Genomic DNA, 17,605 nt, shown 5'->3' with positions numbered 1-17,605 from the left:
ACATATACTGAAAGCATAGTTTTATATATTTTTCAATAATTTTATAAAACAAAACATGTATTTCTTTGTACTGATATAAGAAACTTCATTAATTCGCTATTGTTAATTAATAAAATGATACATCTGGCATCTTTATTCCTAAGTCGGCATTTGCCTTTGCGGAGTGGCATCATCGCTTATGTTGACAGTTTGTAAAGTTGACAATCTCATTAAACAGATCTAATTTTATTGTTTGTGTGTGCGAAACACGGCGTTTTTCGGTTACGGATGAATTTGTTTCATATATTTTACAAATCCAGTAAAAATTTGATAATTTATTCGAAACAATAAGTTCTTAATAAATTACTTAAAGTGCTCTAAATACTAATAGCAGCCTTTTTGTTAAAAGGCAGTTTTTTTTTTAAATTTATTTATATGTAGTTTAGAGGTAAGTTTTTTTATGCTATTATTTTCGATATACATATGGACATGTGTATGTGTGTGCGATTGTGCTACAATTGTTTATGTTCGTTATTAGGGTTACCAAATTTACTGTATTATTGAAGATTATGGGTAGTTTTGTGTATGTGATCAGTGAAAGTTTGATAAAAGTGTGAGGAACTAAAAATATTGAATATTTATAAAAAAATACTATTAATTTCTTTAAAATTTTAAGTAAAACATTAAGAAGTATGTATTAAAATTACATAAAAAATTAAAGAATAATAACATTTTATCTATATTTTTAATAAAATTTAACAATTGGATACAAATTTTTAAAAATGTTTTATTTTTTAAAAAATTTACATTTCTTAGTTTTTCTAAAATTGAAAATAAAATTGAAATATTGAATTATCATATAAGTTATCAGATTGGAGATACATTTTACTTATAACTCTAAATTTTCGTTTTTAAACTGAGCTAATTTTTATCAAATCTAAATTAAATCAGTTTTAACTTGTTTGACAATTGTTATTTTTTGATTTTGAAATCTCTGGTGGGAAATGGATTTATGGAAAATCTGATTAATTCCGAATTAAAATGAATCTACTAATATTTGGCTTAACAAATTAGTAAAACCAAAAAAAATTTAATTAAATGGAAGCACCCATAATTGACTTAAGCCTTTTCCGAATCGTAGTTTTATTATATTTTTGGAAATATTTCAATATTTTATAAGATATATAAATATTACAGTTTAAACGATATTTTTATCTAAATTGTCCAATTTTAGAATATTTTATTGAGCTAGCAAATAATTATTGTGTTAACATTTTTTTTACTTAAATAATCAAAAATCATAAATAATAAAAATTCCGACCGAATATTCGGATTGGGATTGACTCAACATTTTGGCGAATACACAAAAACTTCAATTATAGAAGTTTTGAATATAATAAATGGACTACATAAACTAATATTTTATTTCAAAATGTCTTAGCATTCTGTAAAAGCTAAGACAAAAAAAAATTTTTCAGTTCAAGATGAGAAAACAAGATTAATGGAGTCCAGAATATAAAGTAATTGATTATAGAATTTTAAAGGAGCAACAAGTTTTGAATATAATAGATAGACTACTAAAATTAATATTTTATTTTAAAATGTTTAAGTATCCTGTTCCCTCAACAAATAATTTTCAGTTCAAAATGAAATAGTGCATCTAAAAATTAGCTGAAATTAATAGTACTTTTGAAAATTTTCGTTTTGTTTGGGATTATGCCGAATATTATATTCGTTTAGGTTATGGATTCAAAAAACCGGTTTCGATCGCAATCTAATAATCTTTATTAACATAGTTCTAATTAAAGTTTATTAAAGAATAATATAAATATATCAAGGTTGGCTACTGATTCGAAACGGTTAAAAGGTAACGGTAACGCTAATTTGGATTTTTTCGGTAATGGTAATTGCAGTTATTTGGGTAACTGTAGCTTAGCGGTAACCGTATTTGCTATTAGTAATGATAATAGCAAATTCATTCTGAATTGAATTATTTATAAAAATTAAAAATAAATTGAAAAAGTTTTATTTTAAGGCCTGTTTTACGATGTCTAAAGAAAAATGATTGAATAAACTCAATTATTGAAATCAAAAATTATAGCCTGTTTCTCAAAATCGCATGAAAGATTTCGTTCGCATTCAAAGCGAAAGAAAACTGATTCTTTCACATAAATATGAAGTTAGGGAAACCCAAATCAGTTTTTTTCATGCGAACGAAATCTCTCATTTGATATTTGTGAAACGGACGGTATATACGATTATATAGGTAACGGCATTTAAGGTGTAAGGGTAATTGCAGCTATTTCGGTAACGGTATTTTAGGAGTAATGGTAGCCAACTTTGAAATATACATAAAATAATAAAAGACATTTTGCTACCAGTTTGCTTTAGTGTTATCATTCTCTTGAACGAAATTATAGTAGGTCATTAATAGATAACATAACTGAATTTAATAAATATCGTTAGCTTCTCGCAATAACTTAGGTTTAATACTATCAGATTTGCTATAATAATCATAGAATATTTTATGAAGTATTTTTAATATCGTTGGAAATTTGACAAAAACAGAATGAGCTGTAAAACATCATTGATTTCAAGATAAAAATACTTTTGCTATAATAATCATAGAATATTTTATGAAGTATTTTAATAATAATATCATTGCAAATATGACAAAAACAGAATGAGCTGTAAAACATCATTGATTTCAAGATAAAAATACATTTTTTATTTAGTTGTTGATTGTAGCTAATTTTATAAATTTGGGTATTTTTGGCGATTTTAGATTAACCGTTTAGGACTAATAAAATATATGTATAGGGTAGCCTTAAAAATTATAGTGCCTGTATAAAGTTACCAAATACTGAATTATTTATTCTAAATTTCATTTAATTTTAAAATTTATTTAAAATAACTATTTTATCTTGCAGCCTAGTATAATAACTTTCTTTTCTATATCATATGAATGCATGACATAACCTCAAATATTTGTTATATTGATTTTTGTGGATTCTGTTTTGGCTGTTTAGATACAAAATGGCGATTTTTTGCTAATAACACTAAGCAAAGAGTACAGTATTTGTAAAGAAAAGCAAGAAAAAGTCTGAAATTCTTGAATATTTAGCAAGGCTTACATAATACAATATGGCCGCCGCCTAAACGAGTCGTGGAATATTTCAAGTCTGTTCAAAATACATACTTACATATAGTAGATAGATAAATGTCAGATACAGTTTTATAAGTTATACTACTATACATAGTATAAGCTTTTTGTCATTATTATACATATTATATTTTTGTAGTACTTTTTTTTCGTTTGCTTGCTAAAGACCCCAATCTATTGCATGTTTTTTTGTATGAAAACATTTTACTCTGTCTCTCTTTTTAGGTTTTTAATCTTTGCTCTCTTTCTCTCCATTTTTCTGTATTTCTATTTTTGACTAGAAAAAATGGCTTTTATCGGGTTTTTTTATTAAAAAAATTATTGATTTTTTTTTTAATTTTTATATAGACCGATTCTATAATGCTATTTTTAAGTATTAAGAGTTTTTTATGATATATTGTTGATTTCTTATTTTATTTTTTCGTAATGTCATACAAACATTCAGTACTTGGGTAAAAACAAGTGTCTTGCTTGCCTGCTTGCCGATTACCCATATGAATGCATGTAAATATATGTTTGTATAAAGATGTGTGTATAAATATAATATATTTAGTACTATATTGCTGGTGTTTAATTTGTATCTTATATAGATTTTTCGTTTTATTTTTTTTACCAGATATAGTTATATATACTTTGTATAATGGAATAAAATTTTATATTTATATATAGTTATCTTTTCGATCTGTTAGTTATTATAAATTTGGAGTTTTATACCTATTAAGATTCACGGTTTTTTCTCCAAAATTAGTTGATTTTTTATTCATACGTAAGTACTTATTGTTCGTCTAGTGTTTTTGCTCTCATTTGTTACTTTGTGGTATGTACCCATGTAGGTACTAGCTAATATTTTTTTTAAAAATAAGAATTTTTTGCTTCTTCTTTATTTAAAATTAACATCATTTTATTAGAATTATTGAATAATTTTAGTTTGGAATAAATGTATTGTTAATGTTTTTTTCAGCATCTCTATTACAGTGACAAAATTTTTTTTTTTTATAAAATTATAATATTTCAGCTTATTAAACTATTTTTTTTTACAAAATTAGTTTCTATATTACATAGAATTGCTAAAAATTTTAAGTTTTTTTTTACTTATTTTTTATTTATGAAAACTAGTTTGTATCAATTTATGTGTATACATATTGTGTTTGTACATACTTTCTTTAAGTGTATGAGTAGAGCAAAACAACAAACAAACTTGTTTTTTTTGTTGTTGTAAGTTTATAATTGTTATAGTTTTAAAAGTAAATTCTGTAATTCTTTTCTATAGAGAAGAGTTGTAAAAATTTAAAAAAAGTTTTTAAATTATAAAAAAAATATAAAATTTTTTATTTTTTTTTTAATTTTACTTAAATAAAATATTTTCTTATACATCGATACATAAATAATTGTCCTTAAATTATGATTTTTTATAACAAAGCCAAGTTTTTTTTGTAAAATTTTACACAAGACGGGGAAAAAAAGAAAATATAACCAAAGAAATTATAAACAAAGAGCATATACACAAAAGAGAAAGAGAAGAGAGAGAGAGAGAGTAAGTACGTGCATATACCCATATGTACCTACAAACATATTAATAAACAAATTATAACAAAATTTTAAAAATTAACAATCAATAAACAAATATCTACTATAAAGCCTATATATTAAAAAACTTTTTAATATTAAGAACGATTTATATATTATACATTATATAATTTTTGAATAAAACAAAACAACAACAAAACAAAGAGAGACTATGGATTTAGGTAAAATTTCTTAGATTTAACAAACATATTTAAAATTTAGTTTAAAAAGGTTCAAATTACCCAATTTTGTTAACGAATTTTATTTAGTCCAGGGAACTATAAGGGTCATATTGAGATACTACTATATATTTGAATTTATTACATAGATACATACTCATTCCGTAAAGCTTTGTATATATGAATACATACATATGTATGTACAGATGTATGTGTGTGTACAAAAACAAAATAAAAAGCGGCGTCATAAGTGAGACAAAAAGACACTACTAAATAAATATCTGTATCTGCTTGCTATATTTTTATTTTGTAGTAACATATTTTTTATTTGTTGTTCATATCTTTTCCCCTATTCTATAGAAAGTACTATGAGTACTTTATGAATGCATAGTAATGATTATGTCCCCGTATTATGATTACGTAGGTATAATGATTTTGACACCTACTTTCGGCTTTAAAATGGCCCTCAGGTACTTAGTACCTATTGCCTCTAGGATTTTGTTTAGTATATATTTTTTTCAATTAATATTTATTATGTAGTCCTTAAATTATTTAGTTAAGGTTTTTTTTGTTGTTGGCTTTGTATGAGCAAATTTTCAGTTTAATTTGTGTATGTATCCATTGAAAACGCAAATACGCCCATGACTTATTTGTTGTGTCTTGTTCCACACTACATGTTTTTGTTGTTAAAACATTTTATTAAAAAAAATTTTAAATTTAAAATTCAGAACACATTTTTTAAAAAAAATTTCTATAATTTTCAATTTTAAAAAAGATTTTTTTCCCAATTTACGTTTTATATCAAAAGCTCGTTGTAGTTTTTTTTTCTGCAAAAAAAACAGCTTTTTTATTTTGTGGTTATGACAGCAACAAAAACAAATTGGCATAAATATATTTAAAGAAATACCTAGGTATAGGTATAAAATATGTAGTTTATTACTCTAAAATGCATACAAATAGTTAAACTACTAACTACTTGTTTGGTTTTAAAAAAAGGTAGAATTTTCATTGTAGTTCCACATACAATCCACTTTTTTTTGTATACTATATTAGTACATTAATAATATGTAATATGTAGTAGAATTTATTTATAATTATAATTTTGTTAAAAATAAAAAAAACGAAAGCCCTTTCAAAAAATCCTAAAGAAACAAAATTTAGCCCATTATAGTTCCCCTCTCCCCTCTTCCACAACCCAATCAACCATCCAGTTTGTTTTGTTGTTTCTTTTTTTCATTCGTTAGTGTTGCTTGTGTCATGGCGGCATCATTATTTGTTGGCGATTGCTAATGTGCACAAAATATACAGATTTTAATATAGCATGGCTTTGTTGGCTTTTTACCTAGTAATATCTGTATTAAACTGTAATAAAATGTAAAATTCTAGGTATATTTAATAAATTTAGAATTGGAATTCTCCTACTAATTTGTTTCAATATGTATTTATGAAGGTTTTAAGAACCACTGCTCTTGATAAATAGCCGAGCCGACGGCTTACTAAATTTAAAATTTAGCATAGTTTATTGACCTATTCCTTTAATAGGCTACATACTTCCTTTTTTCCTTAAAAATTTTATTATTTTGACATTTACCGATTGTACAGTTTGAAATAAATCTATAACCCGAACAAAATAAATAATACGAACGTACCAAAGTCGTATCATGCAAGTAAAAATATCTTTCATTTTTGCTTTGTATGTTGTTGTTCAGTTCTCTGTTTCACGTGTAAACGTACGGTCGCGTTTATTCACATTTTGCGTATTCATTATTCATCTGTAAGTCTCTGGCCTAAAAAACATTATTTTGGTTTAAAAGTAGAATTTTTAAAAAACTAATATCTTCGCTAAAACTACAAAATATGTAAGTTATTTTTTTTATATAAAAACTTTGTTTTTTATTTACTTTGTTTTGCTCTGCCTCTTCCCCCTCTCTATCACTCTCTTTACTCATATTCTCTCTATGCGACTCTGTGTTTAACATTAACAAAACGCCATCTTGTTTTTTTTGTAATGAAATAAATAAAAATTAAGTAATGTACTTAATTTGGTTTTGCTTTCCATTTGATTTCTAAATTATGTTACTATTTGCCACTGTGTTCCCAAAAAAAAAAAAACACTCAGCTCATAAACAAACAGTTGTTTGTGTAGATATTTATGTACCTACTTAAGGAACACAAAAAAAGTGGAACATTTTGTCACACTTTGCTCTTTGACATTTTTTTTTTAATATAGCAAGAAATATTTTGAAAGCTAGGTTTTATAATAGCTTAGAGTTTATTAAAATATCTGAACGATATTGACTAACGCATTGTATGTACAAATGTACTTTTCCCATGTATTCATTAAAAATCGTAATGCCGACGGCATTGTTTCAATATGCTAACATAGGGAAAACATTTTTTGTTTAATAGTACTATAAATAGGTATGTATATTTGGTAATTAATAATTACATAATCATCGGACATTTTTATTAATATTTTTTTTATAGTGCAGGAAATTACATTTTCCTCAAGATTTGATATTTTTTTAATTCATACAAATATTTTTGTCTCTATGTATTAGTGTTGCATTAATATCAATAATCGAATACAAAAATAACCGATTACTTTTGCATGTGAACTTATAATCATTTATATTACTGTTAATAAATAATATGCAAATTTAAATTGTTTTTATATTTGTCGATAAAATTTTGGAATTTATATAATTTTAAATGTAACAAAAATTCTGAAAACCTATAAATATAGGGTCGATTCACAAGGTCATGTCATAATTTTCTAATATTTCACGAATCTTAGGCGTTCGGCGCACGACTCTGCTGATTGGTTACGATATTCTCTATCTTAGATTTTCATGGAAATTAGTTTTTGATGGCAAATATTCAGCAAAGAAATTTTTGAATTTTCTTAAAAAAAAAATTATATTTCTGATTGCAACTCTCCATTTTTAAATAATTTTTAATTGAATTATTTTATATAATTCTAGTGGTCGTCTGAATATTTGGTTTCAGATTAGGCAATAATAGCGCTAATGCAACGTTCAAAATTTTACCGAAACTTTTATAAAGGAATAACATAGATTATGTAATTTTAAAGGAGAAACTAGTTTTAAATATAATTAATAGAATACAACAACATTTATTTAATTGTAAAATATCTAAGCATTCTGTGAAATTTTTACGTTCAAAACTAGCTAGGTAACTGAGAGCCAAAAACCTAAGTCTGTTGTCAAAAACCTAGTTCATGAGAATGTTATTATATCGCTTGAAAAGAGAGTAATTTTGTTATTTTTTTTAAAATTAACATTTCTCTCTCCTTCCGTTCTATGTGTTTATTCTATGATCTACATCAGACATCGGCAAAGAGCCACCTTAAGAGCTCTCTGGATTTATTTTCTTTCACACGTACGTAATTGTCAAAAAAATTACAAGAAATCATTCTTACAAACCTTTGTATCAGTGCACTGAAAGCCAGAGAGCGGTACTCAAAAAACGCAAAGTGGTGTTAGTGTGCAAAGGCAATTTTACTCTCTGCCGATGTCTGATCTACATCATAGATTACACAAATACGAAACAAATGACAGTTGTCAAAAATATCGAACAGTATGATTATTTTGACGTTCTAAAACTATTTTTCAATGGTTGTGGTTTGCAGAGCGAGAGAAAAAAAATACAATTTTAAATAGGCAACGAGTGTGATATATATTTGTCCCTCTTTCCAAACCACCATTTTGACATTTTCTTGTTTGTTATCTATTGATCATATCTGTACAATCTGTGGTGTACATGCTCTAAAATATTTTTTTTTGGAAAAAGTTTCGGATTAGGCCCAATAATAATTTGTTGGGTGAATATTAGGTTTGGTTCGGGTTTGTACTGAAACAAAACGGTTTCGATCAGACACTAATATATTTGACACGGAATGAATTCTGTATAAACATCATGTTAAGAACCAGAGTATGAAAACAAACAAAACATTTCGCAAACGTACTGTGTTCTCTATTATAATGAGTAAATCAATTACCAAACGTTTGTTAAACGTTTTTTATCAGAATGTTTCAATATTGTTCTTACTCTTTTCTTTTATAGCTGCGTACGTTTATATTAATGTACAGTTTGTGCTCATGAGCAAAAACAATACAAAACAAAATGGGACAATCATTCTCATTGTTTTTGTTTGGTTTTTGTTTTATTCACTGCAAAGAACAAAACAAAACGATAGCAAACGTTTCGATTTGTTTATTTCCGTACTCTGTTAAGAACGATCGTAAGGTATCTGAACCAAAATTATTTTTTTGAACTATATTTAGGGCTATTAGCCGCCTTATCAATATTGTAGAAGAAAGCATTCAATAATTCTCATAAATATGCGACCGGATAATACGTGCTCGTATTTTTTGAGTTTTCTGCATACAACCAAAGAATATAAATCATATGATTATTTATATTCTTTCCCTGTCGGACTTTTATGAGCTGACTCAAAATCAAGTTGACTTATTGCTAACTCATTTACAACTAACTTCTGAAGTAACTCAATATTGATGCAGAGATGAGCTATTTGTTTTTTAAAACATCTGACTTCTCGATAAGTATTCAACTAACTTTTGACTCCCTCAAAGCTGATGCAGAAATCAACAAACATTAAAGAGAGTAGCGAGATTAAATAGCAACATAACTGCAAAATTGTGCATAGATGAGCTATTTTATTATAACAACTGACTTCATCTCGATAAGTATTAAGCTAACTTTTGACTCACTCAAAGCTGATGCAGAAATAAACAAGCATTAAAGAGAGTAAAAAGCAAATAAGAAAAAATAAGTTCTATATTTTTTTTCTTCATGATCATGACAGTTAAAACTGTATATATTTGTTTTGTTTATATTTTTAATCAGTTTGTCTAGAAATTTGAGGAGGACCACATACATTTTTATTAATTTCAGCACATTTCTAATTACTTTGTCTGGTTTCTTCTACATTATCTCGAACTGCATCTATTAAATTATACGATAAGTAGAAAATTAACGTAGTCACTCGAAAGTAATATATAAAAAGAAGTGTACACTTTGATGTTAACACTAACTGCGGAAACGGGTTGACCGATTTCAACCAAAATTTCTGGGTACTTAGATTTTTCTATATATTCAGCAAAAAAATGAAAACCAACCAAATTAATATTAAAATATAAAATAAAACAATGATAAAAAAAAATTCAGCTAACCACAAGCTAGCTCATTGTGAGTTAGCTTGTGGTTAGCTGAAACTTATGTAGAATGACTTATTTAAATTAACTATAAGTTAACTTGTAAAACCTAATCATTAATTAGTCAGTTCATAGCTAACTTATAGTGCCCTCATACTTTATGTGCCACAAGCTAACTCATAATGAGTTAGCTTGTGGTTAGCTGAAACTTATGCATAGTGAGTGAGTACTGACTCGCTGTGATGACACTACATGGAAAAACTGAATAGGGATTTACAAGGGAAATGAGCTAGTTTTTTAGTCACCTGTGACTTATTTCTGATTGACCATTAGTTAGTTTTAAGTTAACTCAAAGTCCGACTGGGTTGATACAACTCACCAATACAATAGCGTAAAGTATTCGTTTAGTTTCAACATCACTAATAGCGTGTGGTAGAGCAGATGTTTATTGTTTGACTGAGGTGGTATGTTCAGTCAATGAAAAAAATATAATCTAAACAAAACAACACAACACAAATGCCTTGGTGATGTTAAACCACAATACGAGTATTCGAATCTCACTGAAAATTTGAATTGAGTTTTATTTCACTGTCAAATTAAAAAAAAATATTTACCCTCATATTCATAATCAATTTTAAAATAAAAATAAAATTATTTGATAAATTTAAAATCTGATTTGATAAACAAGACCTTTAATAACAACGAATTACATTATTATTATTAATAATTTTCAGATAACCTATTTAATGTGGACAAAAGAAATAATTTTAAGAGAGAAAACTAAATAAAAATAAAAGCAAGACCAAGATGATGGAAGTTAAGCAAAATACTGCCGTCGATTTAAATGATTTGTTGACATCACCGAAGAGTAGCGGTACCGATGAAGTGGATGATGGTGTAATGTCCGATTTAACAGATAGAACACATGATTTGGTGAAATGTGATTTAATTAAAGCGAATGGTATGTCCGAAAAACTTAACTTAATATAAACTTAGTTTAATATAAACGTAATTTTCACTCAGATAAAATAGAAAATTCCGCAGAATTAGGAAATGGTGATGCTGAAATGGTATCCTTAATTAGCGATGTAGATGTTGATGCCGATTTAAATGCCTCAGTTAATACTGAACTGGAAGATGCTCTTTTAGCGGAAGATGATGTTATGCCCAAAATCACAAACACTAAAGCTCTTGAAGCTACATCATCGCCAACTGATGACATTTTGGCTGATAAAGTGGAAACATCAAACTCAACAACCAGTTCAAATAATGTTCGTGATCCTGGTGATGATTTGGACACATTATTGTCCAAAATAAATGATATTGTTGAAGATTGTATTGACAATGAAAACGAGAATACTGTTAATAATACACTCAAATCAGAGCAAGCCATAAACAAAATAGCCGAAACTCAAAAAGAGAGCAATTTGCCTGAGAGTATGTTATTTGAAGAAGAATCTAAAGTAAATCATGAGTCGTCTGATGTGAAAGGAAAAGAAATATCCGAAGACACTACTGAGCAAGCTACCATAGACAATGAAATTAATTCATTGGAGCATAGTGAGGCAACTAAAAATGAGACAAAAGAAGAAACCAAGTCCCCAAATTTGCCGACAGCTACGCAAGTTCTTGAAAATAATATAGGAGAGGTCAAGGAAGAAAATAAAAGGTCAGACATAGACGAAAACGATACTTCGGTAGCAGAAACACAACTTGACACTGGTAAGGACAGCAGCGAAGAAAATTGCTGTGACACTGTAGTAGAAGATGATTATCAAAATCAAGATAAGACTGAAGAGTTAACTGCAGAAGCAGTTCAAGACAATGAAATAACCTCAAATAGTAATGAACTTTTAGAAGCTGTAAAAACACCCTCACCACCTAAAGTTGATGCTGATAAAATGTCCAGTACAGAAGTCTCAGATACAACTGAAATTAATGATGTCCCGCAGAATACTGATAAGGCAGTGGATAATACAGAAACAACAACATCACAAATTGAAGATAAGACTTCAACTGAAGCCATTAAAACATCCGGCAGTGGGGAAAATTATGATTCTGATGATGAAATCGTGTTTTATGTTGATAAACCTCCAGAAATAGAAGAATCCAAAGAAACGGAAACAAAATCGATGGAGACTGATACGGAAACAAAAACTACATCAGCAACCGAAAATTCTACATCGCAAAAGGAAACACCATCTTCACCAAAGAAAATTGTTGAAGATGATGATGACATTGTGCTATTACTGGACGATGAAGATGAAGAAGTTGACCAAATCAAAAATGAAAAAGAAAAAACTGAAGAAAATTCGTCTAAAAAACTAGAAGAGCAGCAGGTAGCCGACGAAGCTAAAATCTTCAAAGATCCTAATGCCGCAGTAGAGGCAAAAGATATTAATATTGACAATTCGGATAATGCGCGAGATGATTTTCTTAACGAAAACTCAAATGAGAATGATAAGTCTGTGGAAAAACCGGAAGTAACTGAAACACCCGATGAAACCAACAGTAATTGCAGTAGTAGCAGTAACCTTTTGCAGGAGGCAAAGTCCATTAAAACTTCAGTAGAGGAACCAGCACCCGAAGAGCCTGAAAATGAAGAAGAAGAGGATGAAGGCGATGTGGAGTTGATTGAAAGTGAACTGAAGGCAACTGAAACTTCGGAAAAGTTAGAAGATTCTGAATCGTCACCACCAACTAAACGCATACGTTTGAGTGAAGACAGTGAACAATCTTCAAAGACTGAAGAGTCAAGTAATGAACCAAAAGATGATGCCTCCCCAAAGGCTATGGAAAATAAAAAAGAATCTCAAGAAACAATGGAAGAGGAAAAGAGCTCTGAAGAAACTTGCTCTACCCTTAAGCGCACCCATGATGCAATTGAAGTTGAAGCTGAGGAAAAATCAAATGATTCAAAGGTTTCCAACGAAGGCGTTAATAAGAAACCCAGAACGGATGATTTAAAAGCTGAAACTGAAGACTCTTCAGAAAAGCCGGTAGAAATTAAGGATGACAAATCCTCTGAAGATATTAAGCCTGAGGAAGATGATAAAAAAGATATTAAGGCAGTTCCATCCTATCAACCCATACCCTTGTATCCTCCACCTAAATTTCAAGTTTTGAAGTCTGAGCCTGCAATAAGCCTAGACTTTTTAAAGAAATTCCGCAAATCTTTTGACAACATGACCAAACAAGATCTTGAAGAGTTAGTTCTACAAAAAGTCGTTGAGGCCATTATTCACAGAAGTGAGTTTTCCGAAATGCGCGAACTAATCGAAAAACAGGAGAAATTAATTACGGCCCACAGATCGAAGATTTCCGAACTCTCAAAACAATTCCGAGATCTGGAAATGGTGCACAATCGTGTGGTCAAAGACATAGAACAGCGTAACTCACAATTCATAATGCCAGTAAAAATTACACGTGCAGTGGGTCTCCAAGTGTATATACCTAACAAAAAGTCTATAACAGAAACAGCTTCCAGTAGTACAGGCCCCAGCAATGTTCCCTCGTCACCACAACGTCCCGTCTCGTCACAAACTGTTACTGCTAGCTCGACATTAACACCACCACAAAGGCAATATATCTCTTCACAAACAGAGACACAGCAACAACAACGGCCGGGACCTACATCATCCGCTGTACCCGCTAATACGGCTAATGTTCGTAGAGGTTGTGTGCAAAAAATTACACCGATTCGTCCAGTGCCTGGTTCCAATCAATCATCGTCATCAGCTGGTCCTACAACTGCTCCGGCAGCTTATCGTAATACTGCAACACAGCCAAGGATATTGAACAAAAATGCTACGCCAATTGTAAATCCTACATCCATTCAAAGGTCACGTTATTTGGGTTCAAATCAAGACGGTCAACGTATCCCATCACAACAACAAATTTCCAGACCCCCAAGTATGCCAGCTAATAGGTAAGTCCAAAATCGCATTCGTAATAGACTAAAATTTATAGTAATTTTCGATGTCGACCATAAAATCTAGTATATTTTGTTATGATACGAAAGCTCATTCGATCACGAATTCCGAAAGGTGCAGTATCGATTTTGTTCTAAAATGAACAGCGCAATAGATATTTTAAAAATGTTTCCAATAAGTTTTTGTTTCGACTTGAAAACACAGGTTTTGGTGGGATGCTAATACTGTTAAAAATTCAAGGGTTATTTGGTCCTTACCCGTTCCAATTTTGTTAAAACTTGGTACAAATGGTCATACATGATTTGAAGTTGCTCTAACATTTTATATTCGCTTTGGTTTGTCTTTTAGCGAGGTTCAAAGTTCAAATTTTATTATATGAAGTAGTTCAATTTCAATAGTATATAAATTTTTAATGGTTTATTACATTTTTACATTATTGATCTCATAGTAATGCTCTAGTTTCAATATATTCTCATAAAAATCCTTTTCTTTTGAATACAGGATATTTGAACCAACAAATTTTCCTTGAACAAAGGATATTTCCATTTTCTAAAGATTTATTTATTTTTACTGTTTGGAGATTTGTCAAAAATATAATAATTTTCTGGATTTCCAAAATCAGCTGATTGATAGATACATTAACAGTTTAAATAAACATATAACTCTCATTTTATTATCACAATTCGAAATTTATATTTTGCCTGCAAATTTTTTAATAAATGTTATTTTTAAAAATTTCATTTTAGTCAACGAGTTGTTGCTAATGCTGCAGCACAACCAAAATCCTCCACCAACGTTACTACGGCGGTGCAGCGTCGTTCCGAACCCATACCGCCATCTGCCGCTGCCAGTTCGTCGAGTTCGATTGTGGATAATTACATAAATACATTGACTCATCTTACTGGAGGCAATACGGCGGTTAGCATAACACCTGCCAAACCAAAAGAGAAAGCCGTTATAGATTTGACTGATGAGGACGAGACGCCAGGACAAACACCAAGTGTTCAACCTGCCACTCAAGTGCCTGTAACTCAGGTGCCACGGCGAAGTTTGCCTGGGCAAAACACAGCAAATTCGCAACTACAATATGGACGGGCAGCACCTCCTTTAGCACGCATACCTCCCGGCAATCAAATGGCCAATAATAAAAATCGACAATTGTCTTCTTTGCAAGGTAGGATTAAAATACTAGAGTCATCCATAACAAATTATGATAACACAACATTTTCTTTTCCATTTAATATTGCAGCTCAAAAGAGTGGCTCATTCACATCTATTAGCACACCTCCTGGTACTAGTATAACTCGTATTAATGTGCCTCCAAATGCCACAAGTGTCCAGCGAGTGAAATATAGTCATCCAGCACCATTACCCGCCACTCCTCCACAAGCATTTAATCCTGCGTGGAAACTGCCGCCTCCCCGGCCAACAATACGCATTAGTAATCTTGACAACGGCATTGTTATCTCTTGGACCATGGAGGAATCTATGGATCGCCATGCAGAATGTGTAAGTTATCAGATTTATGCCTATCAGGAGACCTCTGGACCACCAATGGTCGATTCATGGCGTCATGTCGGCGATGTTAAGGCTATGCTCCTACCTATGGCTGTTACCCTTACCCAGTTCCAAGAGGGCCAACGTTACTATTTCGCCGTGCGTGCTGTCGACTGTCACCAGCGGTTTGGACCCTTTAGTTTACCCAAAACTTGGAGTTAAATTAGTTGAATGCATCATACACACACACATACACACGAGCTCCTTCCCTTTATAATTGTATCAGTTTTTATTTTCTTTTTTCATAGTTTTTAGTTGTTTTTAAACTACTCGCTTTTAGTTTCTATAAATATTAAATTTTTAACCTTATTTCTACAGAAAAAAGAAAGAAACAAAAAAATACTTTAATTTTGTTAATTTTTATTTATATTGAAATCACAAACCAATCCAACCCATTCATTTTTTATACGCACATCCATTTCCATGAATAAATAGAAATGTAAGAATTCTTAATTAATACAACACACACACATAAATACGTAAACAACTTTCTCGTAAATTCATTCAAAACAACAACAAAATATCGCCAAGTGCAAACCTCGTTAGATCGAAAGAGGTTTCGTCGCTTAATCCAGAATATTTTAGTTTTTATTGAGTATTTTTACTGTGTAGTCTTAAATTATACTCGTATTAATTATTAATTAATATATTAAAATATATATAAATTAATACACAATAAATATTATACTGTAAGAAACGTACACATACACACAGACATTTAGATTTAAAAATGTAATTGCTGCTAAATCTTTAATTAAATTATAATTAATTTAATGTTAAATATGAAATACATATTATCAAAATCTAATAAAAAGCTATTCCCTTTATTAAGTTCCTTAAAATATACACAAATAAAACTAACAAACAAACAAATAAAACAAGTAAGAGTGCTGTATTCGGCTATACCGAATCTTATACACCTTCACGAAAGTTTAATTTAAGATATGTAAATATTGAAAATAATTTTTGGGTGAAAAAAATCGGATAAACAAAAATATTTTTTTTCTTAGTTTTGAACCATTTTCAACCAAAAATCTAATTTTTGTATAAAAATTAAATGAAGTTATAAGTCTGCAAATAGGTTGCCAAATGGAGAAAGGATGATAATGGGCCTTTTCGGAAATGCATCACTGCGCTGCATCTGATGCGCAGTACATTCTAAAATGCAAAAGTTGCCAACACTGCAAATGTCTTGAGTTCTAAAAAGCAACAGTGAAACAGATGATTCGCAATAACCCATCAAACAAGCATCACCAAAATGGCTGCTACATTGTCTGCTCATCAGCATGAGCTGATTTGCATCAGCATCGCAAACTAATCACAGATGCGCATCAAATGCATGATGCATTTCCGAAAAGGCCCAATCTGTGATCGCTTTATTTTCAATCCAAAATCGATTTTTCACATGAAAATTAAATGAAATATAAAGTGCATTTCATAATAGAAAGAGCTTGGAACATAAAGGGTGAATTCCAAAATGTATGTATGCAATGCAGTCAACTTTATCAAGACAAAGCATGCAAACACGTAGTTAAAATTTAAAAAAAACTTATACTGCCTGTTTTACTTTTTCATACATTTTGCGATATGAAACATTATCAAAGTTTACACGGTTGCGTTAAGAATCGCTCTACTTTTTAAGGTTGCATTGCATACAAATTCACCCAAATAGTCCAGCCAAACAACGAACTTTACGCGGTAGGAAAACCAGTTCAAGAAAAAACGCCCTCACAAATGACCATTTGTTAAAGGTCGGCACCGATTATTCGTACAATTTATAATCTGTAAGTATGAGATCGCTGGAATTCTTTTTGTAAGATTAGGGAAGAGATTAATATGGAGTATGAATCTTTATCCGATTATCAACCCGCCAAATTTCCTTAAATTTTCTATGATGAATTGAATCTTTATTTAAGCACGATCGGACAAACAGTTTCCTAATGAAACGTAAATGCTGTAAGAGCTTAAATGTCGACGGACTTCTTTGTCACTCGACTAAGTGTCGATCCGGAGTCTAGTAGATTCAGAGCA

General features: G+C 29.8%; 1 protein-coding gene across 2 annotated transcripts; it reads left to right on the top strand.

The window, feature by feature from the left end:
* Positions 1-305: 305 nt before the first annotated feature.
* On the top strand, positions 306-16,401 carry wde (windei). Of its 2 annotated transcripts, none has more exons than XM_065510665.1 (5): positions 306-427; positions 10,820-11,046; positions 11,109-14,013; positions 14,764-15,191; positions 15,267-16,401. In XM_065510665.1, exons 2-5 carry the CDS (start codon positions 10,893-10,895, stop codon positions 15,734-15,736), a joined length of 3,957 nt encoding a protein of 1,318 aa, XP_065366737.1. In that variant the 5' UTR covers positions 306-427; positions 10,820-10,892; the 3' UTR covers positions 15,737-16,401. The 2 variants fall into 2 exon arrangements, with proteins under 2 accessions (XP_065366737.1, XP_065366736.1); XM_065510664.1 differs by lacking the exon at positions 306-427 and adding an exon at positions 6,612-6,746.
* Positions 16,402-17,605: the final 1,204 nt, after the last annotated feature.

This window comes from Calliphora vicina, chromosome 5 (assembly GCF_958450345.1).
Source record: "Calliphora vicina chromosome 5, idCalVici1.1, whole genome shotgun sequence".
Lineage (NCBI taxonomy): Eukaryota > Metazoa > Arthropoda > Insecta > Diptera > Calliphoridae > Calliphora > Calliphora vicina.
Note: the sequence above shows the minus strand (reverse complement) of the source record. Positions and strands in the feature narration are given on the sequence as shown.